The 18460-nt window shown below is 36.3% G+C and overlaps 1 protein-coding gene across 1 annotated transcript in view; it reads left to right on the forward strand.

Moving 5' to 3' along the window:
* Positions 1-18460, forward strand: part of EYS (eyes shut homolog) — a 686220-nt gene that overhangs the window by 232805 nt on the left and 434955 nt on the right. Inside the window, exons 18-19 of the mRNA XM_051613735.1 lie at positions 16144-16315; positions 16833-16911. Of these exons, the coding sequence (XP_051469695.1) occupies positions 16144-16315; positions 16833-16911 (251 nt within the window). The remainder of the gene's footprint in view (positions 1-16143; positions 16316-16832; positions 16912-18460) is intronic.

Below are 18460 nucleotides of genomic sequence, written 5' to 3' on the forward strand. Positions count from 1 at the left end.
TTCAAACTGACCATCGGATTCAAAAGATCCCTAAAAATTTCTAAGTACTGTGAAATCACTTTTTGCTACAGAGGTTCAGTCGTAATTTCTGCATGATGATAAATGATTGTTTATTCTTAATATCTATTTTCTTAATCTCAGATCTAGCCTTACAGTCTTCTTTATGAGATCAGTACAAATTGACATTTGGAAGTGACTAAGGGTACACTTAAGTTCTGTGTCAATCCAAGTCAAAACTTTGGTTTAAATAACTCATCTTGTAATTTACCTTTAATGCCAGCTCTGAGCCTTAGCCTTCCTTATCCTGGGCCTCAGAAGCAACTGTTTGTCTTGTCAATGAAAACCGAGCTCTGCTTTTTATACAGTAAGCTGACCTAACAAAAAAGTCCCACAAGTTCTAATGAATGAAAAGGAGAGAAGTTTTATCTTTCTACCTCCCCATTTATTTCTACCACTTCAAACTGACAGCCAGCTCTTGCAGTGATTGCATCTGCACTCCTCAAACTTCTGACTGTATTCCTTGCTATTGATACCCAGAGGAAACAGAGCAACTACACTACTAACTGAAGTGACTATTTATTTTAGAGTCAGAGAGGAGGAATCTCATTGTGTGCTCTCTGAGATGTCAAAGCAAGATTCAGCTTACATACCGAGAGGTTAAAACTGATTGGCATGCCAAGAACAAGCATAACATGTATACTGACAGAACAGTTTCTGTACTAAAAGTGGAGGTCTTTTCGTTTAGTGATCAGAGCATTCACTAAGTTTTGGGAATTTTAGGTTCAGTGAATGCACCATAATAAAGGGACAAACTTATTCTATGCGTTTTCCTGAGAAGTGCTATAATGTCCATGCTGTAAATTAGCCTGATTTGTAAAGAAAGGAGAGGGCACTTCAAAATTTTTCAGCAAAGATTTCCTATCTCAGAAGGAACATACAACAGTAGTGTGTAACACCATAGAGTATTTGGCTTGAAGTGCCAAGTCTAGACTGCTAGTTCCCTCTCCTGAGGGCCAAGATCAGGAAATAAACATTCTTTTTCCTCTCAAAGTGACTTACCCTCTACTAACTAGAGCCTTAAGCTATACTTTAACCAACTGGATCATAGTCTGCTGGCAGCTGTGTTCCAATTACTGCACATCCTTGTTCAAGGAAGAGAGTGATCAAGAATGCATGGCAGAAGGCCAGTAGGGCTGAATAGGAAACATCTGACTGAGCTCAGAGGCAGAAAGGAAGCAGTTGGTCAGAAAAGCTCAGCTAGAGCTGAGTAGAAAAGGAAGCCATGAGAAGGCCTTCTATATGTACGTTGGCAGCAAAAGGAAGGCAACTAAAAAAGCCGGCCTGGTTCTCAGTGGGGAGGGAGACCTAGTGACAACAGACAAGGAAGAGTCAGAGGTACTAAAAGTTGTCTTTTTTTTAGGGCTTGCTACCAAAGTCTGGTCTCAAGTCTCCCAGGTTTCCAAGCCTAGTCTCAGAGTTGGAGGTACACCTCTTTTAAGAAGCTTCCTGGCAGAGTGTGTTCCATAAACCATAACCCTCTGAGCCCCATAAGCCAGCCAGCTTTTTAGCCATCTAGCTCTCTACCCTTCCCCACTCTAACATCCTGACATGGGTAGAATGCTTGTGGGAGACAGTGTCAAAGCCAAGCTAAAATAAAGATAAGTGGCATCCACTTCTGTCTCCTCTTCCTAAACCTAGTCATTTCCTCATAAAAGACAATCAGAATGTTCAGGCATATTGTTCCCTAGATAAAGCTATAGAGTAATTGAATAGTTTGAGTTGGAAGAGACCTCTAAAGGCTATCTAGTCCTGCCCCCCTGCAGTGACCAGGGACATATTCAACTAGATCAAGTTGCTCAGAGCCCAGTCCAACCTGACCTTGAATTTTTTCAGGGATGAGGCATCTACCTTGTCTCCGGGCAACCTGTTCGAGTGTTTCACCATTCACAGTGTAAAAAATTTCTTCTTTATATCTAGTCTGAATCTGCCCTCTTGTAGTTTAAAAACATTGTCCTATTGCAAAAATCTGAAAAATTGCCCTGCTGAAAAATCTGTCCTCATCTTTCATATAAGCCCTCTTTAAGTATTGAAAGGCTGCAATCTGATCTCCCTGGAGCCTCCTCATCTCCAGGTTGAACAACTCTCTCAGCCTTTCTTCATAGGAGAAGGGTACCATCTCTCTGATCATCATCTTTTTGTCCCTCCTCTGGACCTGCTCCCAACACAGAAGTCCAGGTGAGGTCTCACCAGAGGGGAGTATTTTAGCAGAATCATCCTCAACCCCACTGGTCATGCTTATTTTGGTGCAGCTCAGGATATAATTGGCCTTTTAGCTTTTCTTGGGAAGTAAGTGCAATGTTTGTCTTTCCTAGTCACTAGTGGCCTTCCCTGATTTCCATGTCCTTTCAGATATGATAGAAAGGAAGCTTTCAAGGACATGAGACAGCTTTTTCAGTACTCTCACGTGCAGCCTGTAGGATACTGAATTACAGAAAATGAATACGACAACCGAATACAAGAATTTATGTTTGGCCCAGTATTCTGTATGCCACAGCAGAAACCAAGCTGGATTATTGTGTCTAACCTTTGTTACTCAACTGCACTATTTGGATGTGATCTTTTGATAATTTTATTTCAAATCTTGTATTTTACAGTTTCAACAACGGAAGATAGTCCAGTACATATTTCCTTCTTTGAGGAAAAATTTATTTTTTGTGATCTGTAAAGGTTACTATACCGTATAGCAGTGACCTTGAACTAGAAAGCTAGAGAAATGTGGATTTAGTTTCAAAGCAGTGAAGTTGCAAAACAACTATGAATCCTATTTGTAAGAAATGAAGGTCTCTGTTGTGAGATTCTTTTGCATGCAAAGTCTCTAGTCCTTAAGGAGGCAAAGTCGGTAACTACCTTATTTTTGTACAGATTATGCTCAAAATATGTGAGGTTACAGCCCATTCATAATGAGGGTTTGGCAACAGCAGCTCTTACTGTGTATACAAATTAAATCTGGTGATTAGGAACTTGGATGACAGTATATTTTCCTTGTTTAGTAAAATAAAATTGTTTTGGGTTGCAGATCTGTGCCTTTAGGGAGGTAAATCCTTGTATTTTGGCAAATATATAAATGTGAAGTGTTTGTTCTTCATGCTCGTTACTGTCTAATTTGAATGTGTTTAGTATAGCAGTTCTAAGGTGATTTCACCAATGTGTTGTACAGTTAATTACTATTTATCTTCAAATAGAGCCACCTCTTTTTCTGTGTTAATGAGTCAGTAAAATAGAAATAGAACTAGCTCTTCTTCTTTGGATGGCTGAAAAGAAGCTGTTATTTGTGAATAGCATCAGTGTAGAAGACACCACTTTATAATGATACAAGAACACTGTTCATGCAGTCATATACATGTTAGGACTTATACTAATTTCCCATTGTACCCATTGCCTAAAGTGGTGTAATGGAGAAAATCTCAATTTGATTCTCACAGATTTTCTTCCCAAGTTTCTTGGAGAAATCAGAGAATCACAGAATGTCAGAGGTTGGAAGGGTCCTCGAAAGATTATCTAGTCCAACCCCCTGCCAGACCAGGATCACCTAGAGCAGGTCACACAGGAATGTGTCCAGGCAGGTTTTGAATGCTTCCAGAGAAGAAGACTCCACAACCTCTCTGGGCAGCCTGTTCCAGTGCTCTGTTGCCCTCACAGTGAAAAAGGTTTTTCCCATGTTCACGTTGAACCTCCTGTGCTCCAGTCTGCACCCATTCCCCTTGTCCTATCACTGGACGTCACTGAAAAAAGCCTGGCTCTGTCCTCCTGACACTCGCCCTTAATGCATTTGTAAACATTTATGAGGTCACCCCTCAGTCTCCTCCAAGCTAAAGAGACCCAGCTCCCTCAGCCTTTCCTCATAAGGGAGATGTTCCATTCCCTTAAGCATCTTTGTGGCTCCATGCTGGACTCTTTCAAGCAATTCCCTGTCCTTGTTGAACTGGGGGGCCCAGAACTGGACACAATACTCCAGATGAAGCCTCACCAGGGCAGAATAGAGGGGGAGGAGAACCTCTCTTGTCTACTAACCACACCCTTTCTAATACACCCCAGGATGCCATTGGCCTTCTTGGCCACAAGGGCACATTGCTGGCTCATGGTCATCCTCCTGTCCACCAGGACCCCCAGGTCCCTTTCTCCTACACTGCTCTCCAGCAGGTCAACCCCCAACCTGTACTGGGACATGGGGTTGTTCTTTCCCAGATACAAGACTCTACACTTGCCCTTGTTGAATTTCATCAAGTTTCTCCCTGCCCAACTCTCCAGCCTGTCCAGGTCTCGCTGAATGGCAGCACAGCCTTCTGGTGTGTCAGCCACTCCTCCCAGCTTGGTGTCATCAGCAAACTTGCTGAGGGCACTCTCTGTTCCCTCATCCAGGTCGTTGGTGAAAATACTGAACATCACCAGTCCCAGTACCAACCCCTGAGGGACTCCACTAGATACGGCCCTCCAGCTAGACTCTCTCCCACTGACCACAACTCTCTGACTTCTTTCCTTCAACCAGTTCACAATCGGCCTTGCTACTCAATCATCCAGACCACACTTTCTCAGCTTAGCTACGAGGATGCTGTGGGAGACAGTGTCTAATGCTTTACTGAAATCAAGATAAGCCATATCCACTGCTCTACCATCATCTATCCACCTTGTTATGTCCTCATAAAAGGCTATAAGGTTGGTTAGACATGACTTCCCCTTGGTAAAACCATGTAGACTGCTCAGAATGACCCTCTTATTCTTGATATTCTTAGAGACAGTGTTGAGGATAAGTTGTTCCATCACCTTCCCAGGGATAGAGGTGAGGCTGACTGGTCTATGGTTGCCTGGGTCCTCCTTCTTGCCCTTTTTGCTGTCCTCCAGTCCTCAGGCACCTCTCCTGTTCCCCAGGACTTACCAAAGATGATGGAGAGTGGCCTAGCAATGGCTTCAGCCAGCTCCCTCAGCACCCACTGTTATTAAATGCAACAACATTAATAAAGAGTTTCTAAGAACTTGTTCCTCTTTATGCATACATCACTCCATATTGACCAGAATAAAGTCTTTAATCCAATTCCTACACATAATATAAAATGATGATGATGAATTCTCTCCCATATTCTCTCTCTCTCTAGCCAGTCTTTATACTAAGTGAAAAAAACAACAAACCCTAGAAGAACTATTTTCAATAAAATATCCAGTGGATGAGCCATATGTACATCCAGTTTATGTGAACCATTCTTGCTCCATATCAAACAGATCTGGAAATGTTTCAGAACAATTTTTTAATTTGTTTGTGAAAATGGAGGAAGAGGATCCCTTAGACTCACGCAGCTGACGGCAGGAAGCATACATCACAGTACAGAATTTGCAAGCTAGATTGAATGACGAAAAAAAATTAGCTGCATTAGATAGTGTCAGCCCCAGGCCAGTTATTTTTTCTTAGAGGCATGGCAGTAAAACCAGATACAATGCCATACGAACATGGCTAAAGTGCTTTTGACCTTTCAGAGCTACTGTTTAAAATAACTTTCTTAGGAACTCTAACACTCCTTCTGTATCCTGCTGCCTAGACATGTGCTGCTAGTTCTTCCCTTAGTTTTCTAGTTTCTGAACCTTCTGTTCCTGACTTCCCTTGTGAACTTCATGCAAAGGCTGGTTGCCTCTCTCAAAGTAACAGATTTTGCTGAAGCTTCTAAGACTATTGGCACCACTTTTATTATTTCTTTCTTGTTGCCACAAAATGGCAGTCAAAGTAATTGTAGTAGTAGTAGTAGTAATAGTAGTAGCAGCAGCAGTAATAATAATCCCTTCCTCTGGGAAGCAATGTCTCACGAGAGCAGAATCACTGTTAAACATTGCATCTTAATTCTGGAAGTGCTGCAGTGAAGTTCTGTGATTTAGCTTGTGCTTTTGATCATGAAACTATATATACCATGTAAGTATCCTTCTTGGGTTGCACACATACTATTTAACAGAACAGGAACATCTAATAAAACTGAGACAGTCCTCAGGTAACTGAGGTAGTAACTGAGATTGATAACATTCTGATTTACCTTCTCAAAGATACAATCTATCAGATCCCTGCTTCAAGGTAAAGCAGATGTAGGATACTTCCTTGAAGATTTTTTGAGCTGCTTGAAATGCAGAATTCAGGGGATAGGTCTATCCAGTAAGAACATTTGAGAGTTTGTTGTCACGTGATTTTATCTAGATCTTATCTGTTATGGTAAACTATTAGGTGAGAATTTAAATTCTCTAGGGCTTCTAGAGCCAAAATCAGTGCTTCATGTTATGCCTACAATAGATTGGAGAACGTCCTGATGGAACAGTTAGAGCTGTTTCTTAGCTGTTACTGCTAGCTAGGAAAGTCTCTACTTTTCAGCAAGTGTAACTTTGGAGAGGTTTTTGAACCTATTCAAGTATGTGACTGTGCATGCTTTAAAGGAGTTTCTATTCTGTAAGAATTACCAAGGCCCAGGGGATTGAAATACCAATTTCTACACCAATTGCTTTGCTATAAGTACTGTGACAAAGGAACTTTTAAGCAGCTTTAATGCTAGAACACCACAGAGGAACATTATGCATTATACTTCCAGTCTATTATTCTGTTATTCTGAAATATTTCTTTGGGTTTTGTTTAAATTGCAAATGTATTTAATGTCTAAATCCTGTATATTAAATTATTCTAGTTTTTCTAAAAGATGTTACAAATTAAGTAAGTATTTTGATAGCTATTTCTGATGGCATGTTTTTTTGCTATGCACTCAAAAACTTATAACTGGGAACTAGTTAGATCAAACCATACAATTAATCACCTAAAAATCGTGGAAGTTTCAATCAATCAGAGCAATAAATATCTAAAGCAATGAGTACTAAATGATGGCTTCACTTCACAGAATTCAACATGCTATACATTCAAAGTCCTACTGTAAAGCTGTGCTGCTTATTTCTGAAAAGCATGGCCATTGTAATATCATGGGATTTTTGGTTCTTTGTAGCTATCTCTGCCAGAAATCTCTGTCGTTTATCCTCAACAAGATTCAGAGAAGTAGATGACATCATAAAGAGTGTTTTGTTCACTAAAGTACAATGAGTTGACCTCTCATTCTAGGAGTCTAGTAGCTTTCTTAGTAATTCCATTGGCTTTTTTTTCCTAGTTTGTAGTGGAAAAATGTGTGGGACAGCTTCCTGGGTCTCACTGATTACGTGACTGGGATCTATGTTATTTCCCTGCCGTAAGCCTAAAGTACTTTGAAACAAATAGTAAAGATGTTGTGCTACAGTAATTAAATGAACCAAAGATTAATGCCTAAATATAGTACCCAAAGCATACCTGTATTCTAAATAATTAATTTCCTCATCAGTTATTCAGTTTATTTCTAGTTACTAAGATTATTTCCAAGAGTTTGTCTGCATGGAGTCTCAGTGTGTGAGTAGCACCTATCTGAATGGGAAAAAAAAGAAGCCTGCTTTGACCAGAGTGTTATTTAATAGCATTAGAATCTTGAAAATTATTAGTCTATAATGAAGTACGCACAAGTAATTTTGCCTATAAACATGAGCTAATTCTTCATGCATTGTTATCTGCTTCTTTGCACCCATTGCACATTTTAGATCCCATAGATTTTGCCATTAACCAGGCTACCAGGTCAAGCTACCAGGGGAAATTTCATTCTTGAATCAGGATAATTCAGGTTGGAAGGGACCTTGTGAAACTCAAGTCCAACCTCTTGCTGAAAGTAGTGTCAGACCAAGACTGGTTAGGACTTTGTCCATTTGGGTCTGGAAAACCTCCAAGGACAGTATGGTTCTCATTGCTGGTGGGACATTTAAACTGTAATGTGAATAATACATTACTTTAGTAGTAGTAGGTGTGATTCCTTGTGTCCCAAGAAAAGAAAGACAGTTTAAGTTTCTAGTGATACAGTAAACTGATGATTTATTATTATGTGACTAAAAAAGTCTTAAGTGCTTCAGGTTTAAATGAAGCCATTACAGACTATGCAAAACATGCCTAATAGAGAAGAAAATCAAAAGCTATAATAATAATAGTATTAGTATATTCAGGTTATAGAGTAATAAGGAAGTAAGTGTGAATGTGTTTTTAAACATAGCTATACTTATTTTATAATTAGGCTAGAACATCTTTTCCTTGGTGTCTTTACCACATAGTACATCTCTCCAGTTTTCCCTTATTTTATTTTACACTCCATTTTATATTACAATGTTAAAATTAAAATAGCTAATAAACAGTGACTGTGCTGCAAAAAGTATGGTTATTTCTATGAGATTATATGTGCGTTAATATATATATGAAATATATTAAATATATACATTATATATGCCACATGTCACGCTAATAAAGTTCTTTTTTCCTATTGAACTCTACTTGTTCAAATGAGAGATACTCTGATTCTCATAAATTTGTATTTCAGTTACAAGTTTATATTTTAGTTTTAAAAGTTTTTCTCAGTTTCAGTAAAGTAATTGCTGCTGCTGAACTTTATGTTCTTAAGTTCAAAGTTAAAATGTCATAAATATTGAATTTATACTTGCAGCTTGCCCAGCTACAATTTGGCTTCTTCTGGCAATATTGACAACTATGACATTTTTTGTCGTGATGTTTCTAATATTCAGAAATAAATTAATTGATTTTCTTTGCACTCTCTTCAGAATTACCTTGTTCTCCATTCATTCTTTTAAGTTTATTCATCTGTGAACTGAATCAGAATTCTAAACTGTGATATCTTTAGGTTTAGCTTGATATTATAATTTTGTAATCCAGTAAATAAGATTTCTGCCCTCAGCAGAGGGCACTGGCTGTGCACTGACCTGGCTGTGCAGGGGCTCAGGTGGGTGTCACTGGTTTAACCCCTGGGCTAGACTTCTGCCTCCCCTGCTCTGGCTGCAGCTGTGGTGGTGGCCTGTCTTGGGAGGGAGTGACACCCTGTCTGTGCCTGACAAACCATAGTCCTTTGTGGGCCTGAGGTTGGGGGCCACAGCCAGGATACAACTGGCAGCCTGGGAGACGGAAGGGAGCTGTGACATGGAAAGCTATAGAGGGACACCCAAGCAGAGCCCAAGTCTAAGGAAAGAAGAATGTATCAAGAAAGAGAGAAAAGGAAGCTGAAAGGAGACCTTACCACTCTCTACTAGAACCACCTGAAAAGTTGCAAAGAGGTGGGGATCAGGCTGTTCAATGAAGTTACAAGAGACAGGACAAGAAGTAATAGGCTCAAGTTGTATGAGAGAAAGTTTAGATTGGATGTTAGGAACAATTTCTTCGCAGAAAGGGTTATCAGGCTTTGGAACAGGCTGCCCAGAGCAGTGGTGGAGTCACCATCCCTGGAGGCATTTGAGTCTTATAGCTGCAGTACTTAGAGATATGGTTTAGTTAAGAACTTGTTAGTGTTAGGTTGATGGTTGGACTTGGTGATCTTTGAAGGTCTTTTTTAACCAAGGTAATTTTGTGATTCTATGATCATCATCATGTTCCTTCAAATGAAGAAAAGAAATACATCCTCCACCACACATATCACAGTTCTTCTGGCAAAGATGTCATGATGTTGGCAAATCATTGCAATGCCCTCCCCTCCCATCTGCAGTTTTGAGGAGAAAACTGCAGTGGCACACTTTAGACTCTCAGGGACATGTGGAACTTAAGCATAACACCAGTGGAAAGGGTTGGATACTGGAAAGATTTGGGGGGATTTTTGATATAACAACTTTAATAATTTTAATATAAATGTTTTTCAATGCTGATAATTTTGACTATCAGACTGTCATTAAATTCTAGACTCTTTCTATGTTGTGTTCTCTTTCACCTGTTACAAGGTTATGAATTTTTGAATTTCTATTATTTTTAGCAGAAAGTGTTCAAATCATTAAGATGTGATGCTTGATCTGTTGCTGTCTGTGTCTAGGCACAGCAATAATCCAATAAGTAATTTGCTTTGGTAGATTGCTGCTCCTGATAGTTTCATCATGCTCTGGTCTACAGTTCAAATATCTAAATACCAGACAGTGCAAGCTACAGGTAATGTTTTTATATGTAATCCCTCTGGTTCTTGCATTCACGTTTAAATTAAATTGAAAGATACGGTACTCAGAAATTGTCCATGCATACGTATCTAAGATCCAAAATTGAGATTCTATGAAAGCAAGTATCTTTAAAGTTTGAGACCAAGGAAATTAAACTGTATTTGTCTTAATTACTTTGAATCCTGTGGTCTGGTCTTATCTTGCAAAGTTGTCTTTGCTTTTCTATCCAGAATGGAAATCAATGCTTGTCTAAACAAAGAAAAAAATGCTTATTTCAAAGTAGTTTGCAACAACTCGAAGTTTCTGCAGTTCGAACAGCACCAGTTTAACTTGACTTAATATAAGGAAGGTGAAGTAACTGTATGAACTAAATCTATTACTGACATAAAATACAATAGAAACAGAAAATCTAACTCTCTGGTGTTAGTCACTATCCTATAATAAATCTTTCTTAGGATGATATCAACAAGAACAAGCTCTTCAACCTCTTCAACCCTAGTTTTCCATGCAGCATACTTTGAAAACTTTAGTTGCAGCTTATTCACTCAGGCTGAATGGGGCAATACTAAAATGATGTTAGAAGAGCATTATGCTGTTGACAAGATTAATGTCAGCATGACAAATGAGTGCCAGTTCTTTGCAGTAAGTTACTAATTTTAAAAGGCAGCATATTTTTAGGTTTGTAAGATGGTTGTTTTAGAATATGATCAGGGTAGTTTGTGTCAAAGTTAATTTATTGGAGATGAAAGACAAATTCTGCTGAAAAATGGCTTCTAAGGATACTAAAACATTTATTTACAATGTTTTTTACATATGTATTTGGAAAATGTATTTATTACAGAAAATGTTTCAGAAGCTGTGGAAATAAATTTATTCCTGGTAGAATCTATTACAGATTATTTGATGTCATACCATTTTTTTTTTCAAAATGTGTCTTCCGCATCTTCCTGTAATAAATAACATATCTGAATTTTTCACCTAGTACTCCTCCTACCTTGTTTTTGCTTTAGTTGTGAGATGTGTTTACATTATTTTTTTATAAGCAAGTTTATATTTTCATGGCTTTTTATCCCAGATATCTCAGCAGATATATATATATATATATATATATAAAAATATAAATATAAATATATAAATATTTTTTTCTGTAGTATTTTGTATTTTCTTCTCTTGTGCAAAAATTAAGCTAAGAAAGACAAGCTACCATTCTAGATCATGGTCAAGATCAAACATGCTTGAATACATATTTTCTATCTGTCCAAACTAAGGTTTTTAAGCTATAAATACCTACCAGTGTTAGAGTATCATATTGTAGTGTTTTTCCACAGCTTCTGCCGATGATTTATAATTGTTTCAGTTAAATATTTCTTGGAGTTATATCAGTAATGAGCACAACTGTTGGATGAATGATGATTAAAAAGATGAATTATGATTTAAAAAAAAAAGAGTTAAAATAAGCTAATTCATTAAACACCAGTAAGTTCAAGTAAGTATGATACTAGGACCTAAAGTTCATGTACAAATGTAGACATTTTTCACAAGCATTACCATTATTATTCAGAATTTCTGTGATAGATAGGCATGTTAGAAAACACTGTTGCTCCTCATTTTGTACTTCTTTTGGGGTTAAACACTCTAACAAATGAGTTAATTTTTATCCATAGCTTAAAAGTACTCTGCAATATGGGTTGTAATATATCTGCAATATTGCAGATATAAGTTAGCAATATTTTTATTCCTTAAACTTACGCTATACAATCTTTTTTCTATATATATTTAGCTTCATTATTGGTTATACATTAATGTCCATCATATATACCATATGATAAATTTGACTGATCTTTTGATTACAGTCATATCTATTATGCCATTTCATAGAATGGTCACAAATAGTTGTTAGTAATTTTATGATAACAGTTGATACTAAAATTGACTTAAAGAGAAAAACTAGGTGTTGCTGAGTGATTCCTTCTCTCTCAGTTCTGGTTCTTTTCAACTGGATATACATTTTTCAGTTGCCATAGAACTTCCATTTTTTTTCTATATCTTTAATACCAGGCTAATTTAGTGTTCCTTTGCAATTTCAGATACTTTCTCAGCAACCAATTGGTTTTTATTATGCATTTGTTTTATTTTTTTACTTTATTCTTAGACAAACTTCTGTTTTTCTCCTTGTTCCGCTCTTTTCATACTAGCAACTTAGAAGTTAATATCCTGAAACCTTCTGAAATAGCATTCAAATCTCTTGATCTCCTATTAAAAAAACCCAAAACAACAAAAAAACCCTGAGGATGTCTGTAGATGATAATTTTCCTCAGTCCTTAGCCCTAACAATCAAATAAATTTCTATTGGTATATTGAGGTTTTATGTATTTTTAAAGTACATGTGAAAGTTCTAGTATGTCTCCTTTAATAAGAAGTATATAAAACAGAAAATATATTTTCAAAAAGTTTTCATACTTTGACCAAGAATTGAAAAAGAAGACAGGTTTCAAATTAAATGACAGTCACAATGGAAGAGAATGACAGAATGTCCAGGTTACAGTCATGAATGATTGCCAGCCTTTTTGTATCTACAGTTTGACAAATTGCAAAGTTAGCACATTTTTGCTCTTGGAAATAATTTGAATGAAAATGTTTTTTCATAAGGAAATGGATTAATGCAGTGATGCTAAGGGATTAATGCCAGGGACATGTTTGGTTTCATTTGTTCAGAGGGTATTAGAATAAGGATGTTGAATTTGAAGAAGAAATTTTAGCATCTGAATGTAAATTATGTTTTAGAAAACCTATTAATATTTTCACTTAGTGCATTTTGGCAGGAACATTTGAACTAACTTCTACTACTGAGCATATTATTTTGTGTCATCATTTTAAGCTGGGAGGCAGCTGAATACCATAGAGCTGCTTCCTCACTCTGGCCTGCCCACTGGGGCATAGAGGAGAGAATTGGGAAAGTAAAGGTAAAGAGACTCATGGCTTGAGATAAAAACAATTTAGTAACTGAAATAAAATATACAAATAGTAATAATAACATTAGAATATACAAACAAGTAGTGCACAGTAGTGCACAACTTACCAGCAGCTGACCAATGCCAAGACCATTGCTGGCTAGCAATCCCTGAGTAGAGAAATCCTAAAACCACAATCCCAGATGAGCGCGAGTTTCTCAGCCAACCCTCATCTATATACTCAGCATGATGTTGTATGTATTCCATTGGCCAATTTGGATCCATTGCTCTGGCTATGCTCCCTCCCATCTCCTTCTGCACCACCACACTAGGAATGCAACAGAAGTAGCGAAGTCCTTATATCTTAGCAACAATAAAAATAACAGTATATTATAAATATTCTTTTAATACCAAATCCTATAATAAATCCAAAACATAGCGCTGTTCTAGCTCCTATGAAGAAAAATTGCTCTATCCCAGCCACTAGGGTATTAAAGTGGTCTTGAAGACATTATACAGATCACCCTTTGAAGCTGCTTCTCTCTGTATGTGTTTTAAAGTGATTTTAGACAGCTATCTTAAACAAGCTGCTCAGTTTTACAATTGTTAAAATTAGGTGGGATGTATTACACTCTGACTTCCCTCATATGAATGATTAGTTCTAATTTGGAACTTTTATCAGAATTTTACTAAATTCATTACTCTTTTTTTTTTCCAAATCAACTAAGCAAGTGTTTGGGCACTTCAGTGGAACTAACCTATCAATTGTTTTTTTTAAGACTTGTTGCAGATTTGATTACAGTTCTGTGGCATTTTACTAACTTCTTCTCTTTTATTGTGACTATTAAATGTATCAAGTCATATCTAGTTTAAATCTACAAGTTACAGAAAAGGAAAATCTCTATAAATGTTGAATATTTCTCCAAAATTTGGTAATTCTGAATATGAAATTCTGAATGTTTTTTTTTTGTTTTTAAATAAATGCTGCAGTGATTCCTGTTTTTCAAACCCTGCAAGATTATAAATGTAAGGTGTGGTTTTTGTTTGGTTGGTTGTTTTTTTTCCTAGGAATAAAAGGAAAATATAAAACATATTTTTCCCAATATGTCTTGTCTTTTGAAATGTAATTTTTGTAATCAGTTATTGACACCTTAAATTTATGCACTGAATCTTCTTTTCCCAGAATGCAGTAATGGATTTTCACTGTATTACCATTGCATTCACTGAGCTGTTCAGGCAAAAATTTATTCAATGACATTGAGGTAGTAGATCAATGTAGCATAAATAATAAGAGCAGGTCAGGACTGTAAAACAGAATCTATTTAATTACAAGATGTTAATGATCTAAAGGAACTATAATTTTTCTTCCTCAATAGATTATGCAGTAATGGAAGCACATGTGAATATAGAATAATTATCATTGATTACTTTAACCCTTAATCTGTCTCTCAGAATCAATATATTATTTGTTGACATCTTCAAGTTAATGGCTGCAGCCATTGAGTTACCTCAGTTTCTGCTGAGTTGATTATGTTCAAATCAAATTTCCTTAGGTGATTCTGGAATCTGCTGCTAGTATATTGCTGGAGTAATATTTTTGATTTGGGGTTTATTTCCTTGAGTGGATGTATTATGCCTATGCAGAGGATATAAAACAGTGACAGTGAAAGGCAGCAGTAGGAATGAATGGCATTACATTATTTATAAAGCAAATTACTTTAAGTAGTTAAAAATGCTGAAAAGAGCTATTCTAGGGTTTGTTTTTTTTTCTTTTTTTTTTTCTTCCTTTTTTTTTTTTTTTTCACCTCTTAGGAGGTGCCTTAAAATTCATAGAACACTAAAAGTATTTTACAAATTCTTATTGATTTCACATTCATATTATCAAAAGCAAATTACTGAATTTGAACTGAGAATTTTTGATGCTTAAAATACAGGAGATTTGCACCTCCTAAGTAATGTGTTTATCTAGGAAAGTGAGTTTTTTGATGTAAGTCTAAATGTATAGTAAGAGCACATAGTACAAAACCCAGCAGCAGTCTGTGTACATTAATACTTCCAATTGTATTAATATATCCTCTCACTAATTTGGTAAGTTTAAATAACTAAGTCTTCTTAGGAGAAGAGACTTTTTTGTTTGCATGGGGAGTTAATACCATTTCTAATCAGCAGCATTGGAAAGATAAGAATGAAAGCATGACTGACTGAATATACCGTTGGTTATAAGAGCAAAGATTGGAATTGTTCATTTACCAAAAAAAAAAAGTAACCTTAGGTCTATCATATTTTAAAACTCATAGTCTTTGCTAAATGGACCAGGAAAATCAAAAGATCCACAATCATGACATGAACTTTTTTTATAATGCTGTAGAATAGAAATAAGATGTTACAGAGATGCCCTCACCATTCAGATACAAGAAAAATAATCATTTAAGAGTGGCAAGTAATGTGAACTCAAAGAATATTATTGTGTAGTACTACTATCATGCCAGTGCTTTTGAAGTATACCTTGATAAGAGAAGAGTAAGAATTTTCTTTCCTAATGCTGACTTACAAGGAAGATTTCCTCTTTGATAGTTAGATCTATAACAGTTGAACTTCACTTCTCCCTTCCTGAATTTAGATTTTGGCATTGTGTTCACGAAGTATCTGTTTCTCAAAGTGTTATGTTCTCACATGTAGTGATACCAAATAAGATGCCAGTGATCCACAGTGTATGACACTAAGTGAGTAGGCGTGTCCAAGGAGCATAAGCGATCAAAAAGCTGTCTCCTGAGTGCTTGTATGGGATGGGGGAATAAACAGGCTTCAGAACTCCCTTCTAACTTCTACCAACATACAGCTAGCATGGTGGAAGTACCACTGAGCCAAGGTCTGGTCAAATACAGAATCGCACAGCAACCCCTCTCAGCTCATTTTCTTAGGGGTACCTGCCAAATCCAATCTCCTGCCGAGCACTTTCCACTAGAATGACCAAAGTGCTCTAGGGCTGCTGGGGCTGACACTACAGTCTTCAAAATAGAATCTGTGATACTGTTTTTTGTGATATTTGGAATTATTAATATCAGTAAATAAACTGTTAGTTGGTTTGAGTTTAGATTTTAAAACTTAGTTGTATCTTCTGTTTTTTACACAGGTGATAGATGTGAAGTAAATATAGATGAATGTTTGTCTGCTCCTTGCCTCAACAATGGAAGTTGTATTGATGACATCAGTTCATATAAGTGTCACTGTAGGAGAGGTTTTATTGGAACAAACTGTGAGATAAATGTTAATGAATGCACGCCAGATCCTTGTCTTCATGGAAGGTGGTTATTTTTATTTTAACTGTTATTATCTCCAAGATAATGTACCTAACTAGCAATATTTAAGATTTATTTATATGGGAAATTTGATATTAATTGTATTCTTCCATAAAGTAAGAGTGCAAGCACACTTAAAGGTGACAGATGTTGCCTGCTTAAGCTGATGTAATATCCTGTTACATTATCTCAGTTTCTCTTTCATTTTTGTTCATTAGCATAAATGAATTTTCATTACATGGGGATTAATTACAGTTTAATATAGTTAAAAGAGAATCTTTAGCTGTTATATGCCAGCAGGTTGAAACGGAAAGATGTCTTTTAATATGAGAATCAGTATCCTTACAAAACCCCACAGCACTCATAATACACACATTGGAAACCCATTATGAAAACTAGTTAAAAATGCCATGGATTTAAGTAGGTTACATCAGACCATTCTTTTGAAATGTATGAATGATACTAGTAGTGCTGAATCTAGTATGGCATAGTTTCATATGAATAACACTGTTTTGTATTGCAGATGTATAGATCTCATTGATGGATATGAATGCTCTTGTGAATCAGGATGGACCAGCTCAAGATGTGAGATAAATATTAACGTATGTCTTCAGATGTTATTTTAATTGTAGGGGAAAGGGTAGTAATGCTGCTTGCAACTCCTTTTTATTTCAGTAACTTCTGAATGGGTCAGTTTATTGAAAATGTATGACTGAAATTCGGTTGTTTCAAATCTCTTCTGAAAAGCTCTTTATTTATTACTTACATGAAACTATTTAAAAAGGCTATTGAGAAAATGTCTAAAGAACTTTAAGGGTGAAGTGTGAATAATAAATCTGAAAAGCTTTAGCAAGCTAAGCAAACATTACCTGAAAAATCATTTATCTTTCACTTCAGTATGGGTGACATAGCTGCCTAATTTTTATTGTGACCCCCTTTTGCTGCAGCTTAACTGTTTATTTGGATTAGTAAACCTCAGGATTCAGTGTTCTACACTGAAAGTAGGCATGACTTCTGTTTAATATTTCTAATCCAGGTAATTGTAGAATTCCATGATATGAAACCATGGTATCCAAAATACACTGCCCACTTCCTCCTCAAGAATATTTTTGCATTATCCTGGGGGATGACTGTGGATAACTAGGAATCTGTAAATGCGAGTCTGAGCCATGAAGATTATCACAGTCAGCAAATTAACTTGTAGAAGGTGACTACAGCTGGTATAATGATGAACAACCTTTACAGTGTTGGCCACACTTTGGGCAAAGTATGGAATTTGTTTAGACCTGATTTTGTGCCAGAGTTTAATAAGATCTTGGGATGTGATCCTTTTAAATGTATATGGTCTCGTGAGGAAGTCTGGCATAAGATCTGCCTTCCTTTTGGCTATCTGGCTTCAAATATTGTGCTTCTGAATTGCCAAAAATACTTCCAAAATGTTATTAAAACTTCCTTTTAACTTATGCATGCATGTAAAGACCTTTCATGTTTTTTTTTCTATATAGCTAAAAGTACTAGATAACTAAAAATACTAAATATTACATAAAGAAAATATGGTCTATAACTTCTATTTTGAAAATGCATGACAGTCTCACACTGTAGGAGTAAATCTAGCTGGAATGTTATCTTCTGACTTCCTTTGCAAAAAGAAAAAGTCAGAAAATAAGTAATTCAGCATAACAGAGTGCGCATCGTGATACTGTGAATCTGTATGATTATCAGCTGTTGCCAATGCTAATACAGAATCCCTTTGAGTAATATTTTCTCTAGCAACATCCACAATTTACACTTTCCTCCATTTTAAGAGAATGAGAGATTAAATGACCTGTAGACAATTGCATAAAATCGTATTTAAAAGATAACCATATTTCATACTGACGTGTTTGGAAAGGTATAGATTAGAAATTCATAGAAAGAAACAGTATACATATACATTTGACAGATAAGTCTGCCAGAACGATGGCTTCATTTTTTTGTTATTCATTCTATTTGCATGCAGTGTGATTTCCAGATTATACTACGCTGCAGGTGTCATATTTTTAAAGGCTCTAACACTGCATTCATTCTGCTCACACATATATCATGCCTCTGCAAGTCTTACAGCAATCAACAAGGTTTTCTGACCAGGTAGAGATGTACACATCTGGATAA

The sequence above is a fragment of the Apus apus genome, chromosome 3, assembly GCF_020740795.1.
Source record: "Apus apus isolate bApuApu2 chromosome 3, bApuApu2.pri.cur, whole genome shotgun sequence".
Classification (NCBI taxonomy): domain Eukaryota; kingdom Metazoa; phylum Chordata; class Aves; order Apodiformes; family Apodidae; genus Apus; species Apus apus.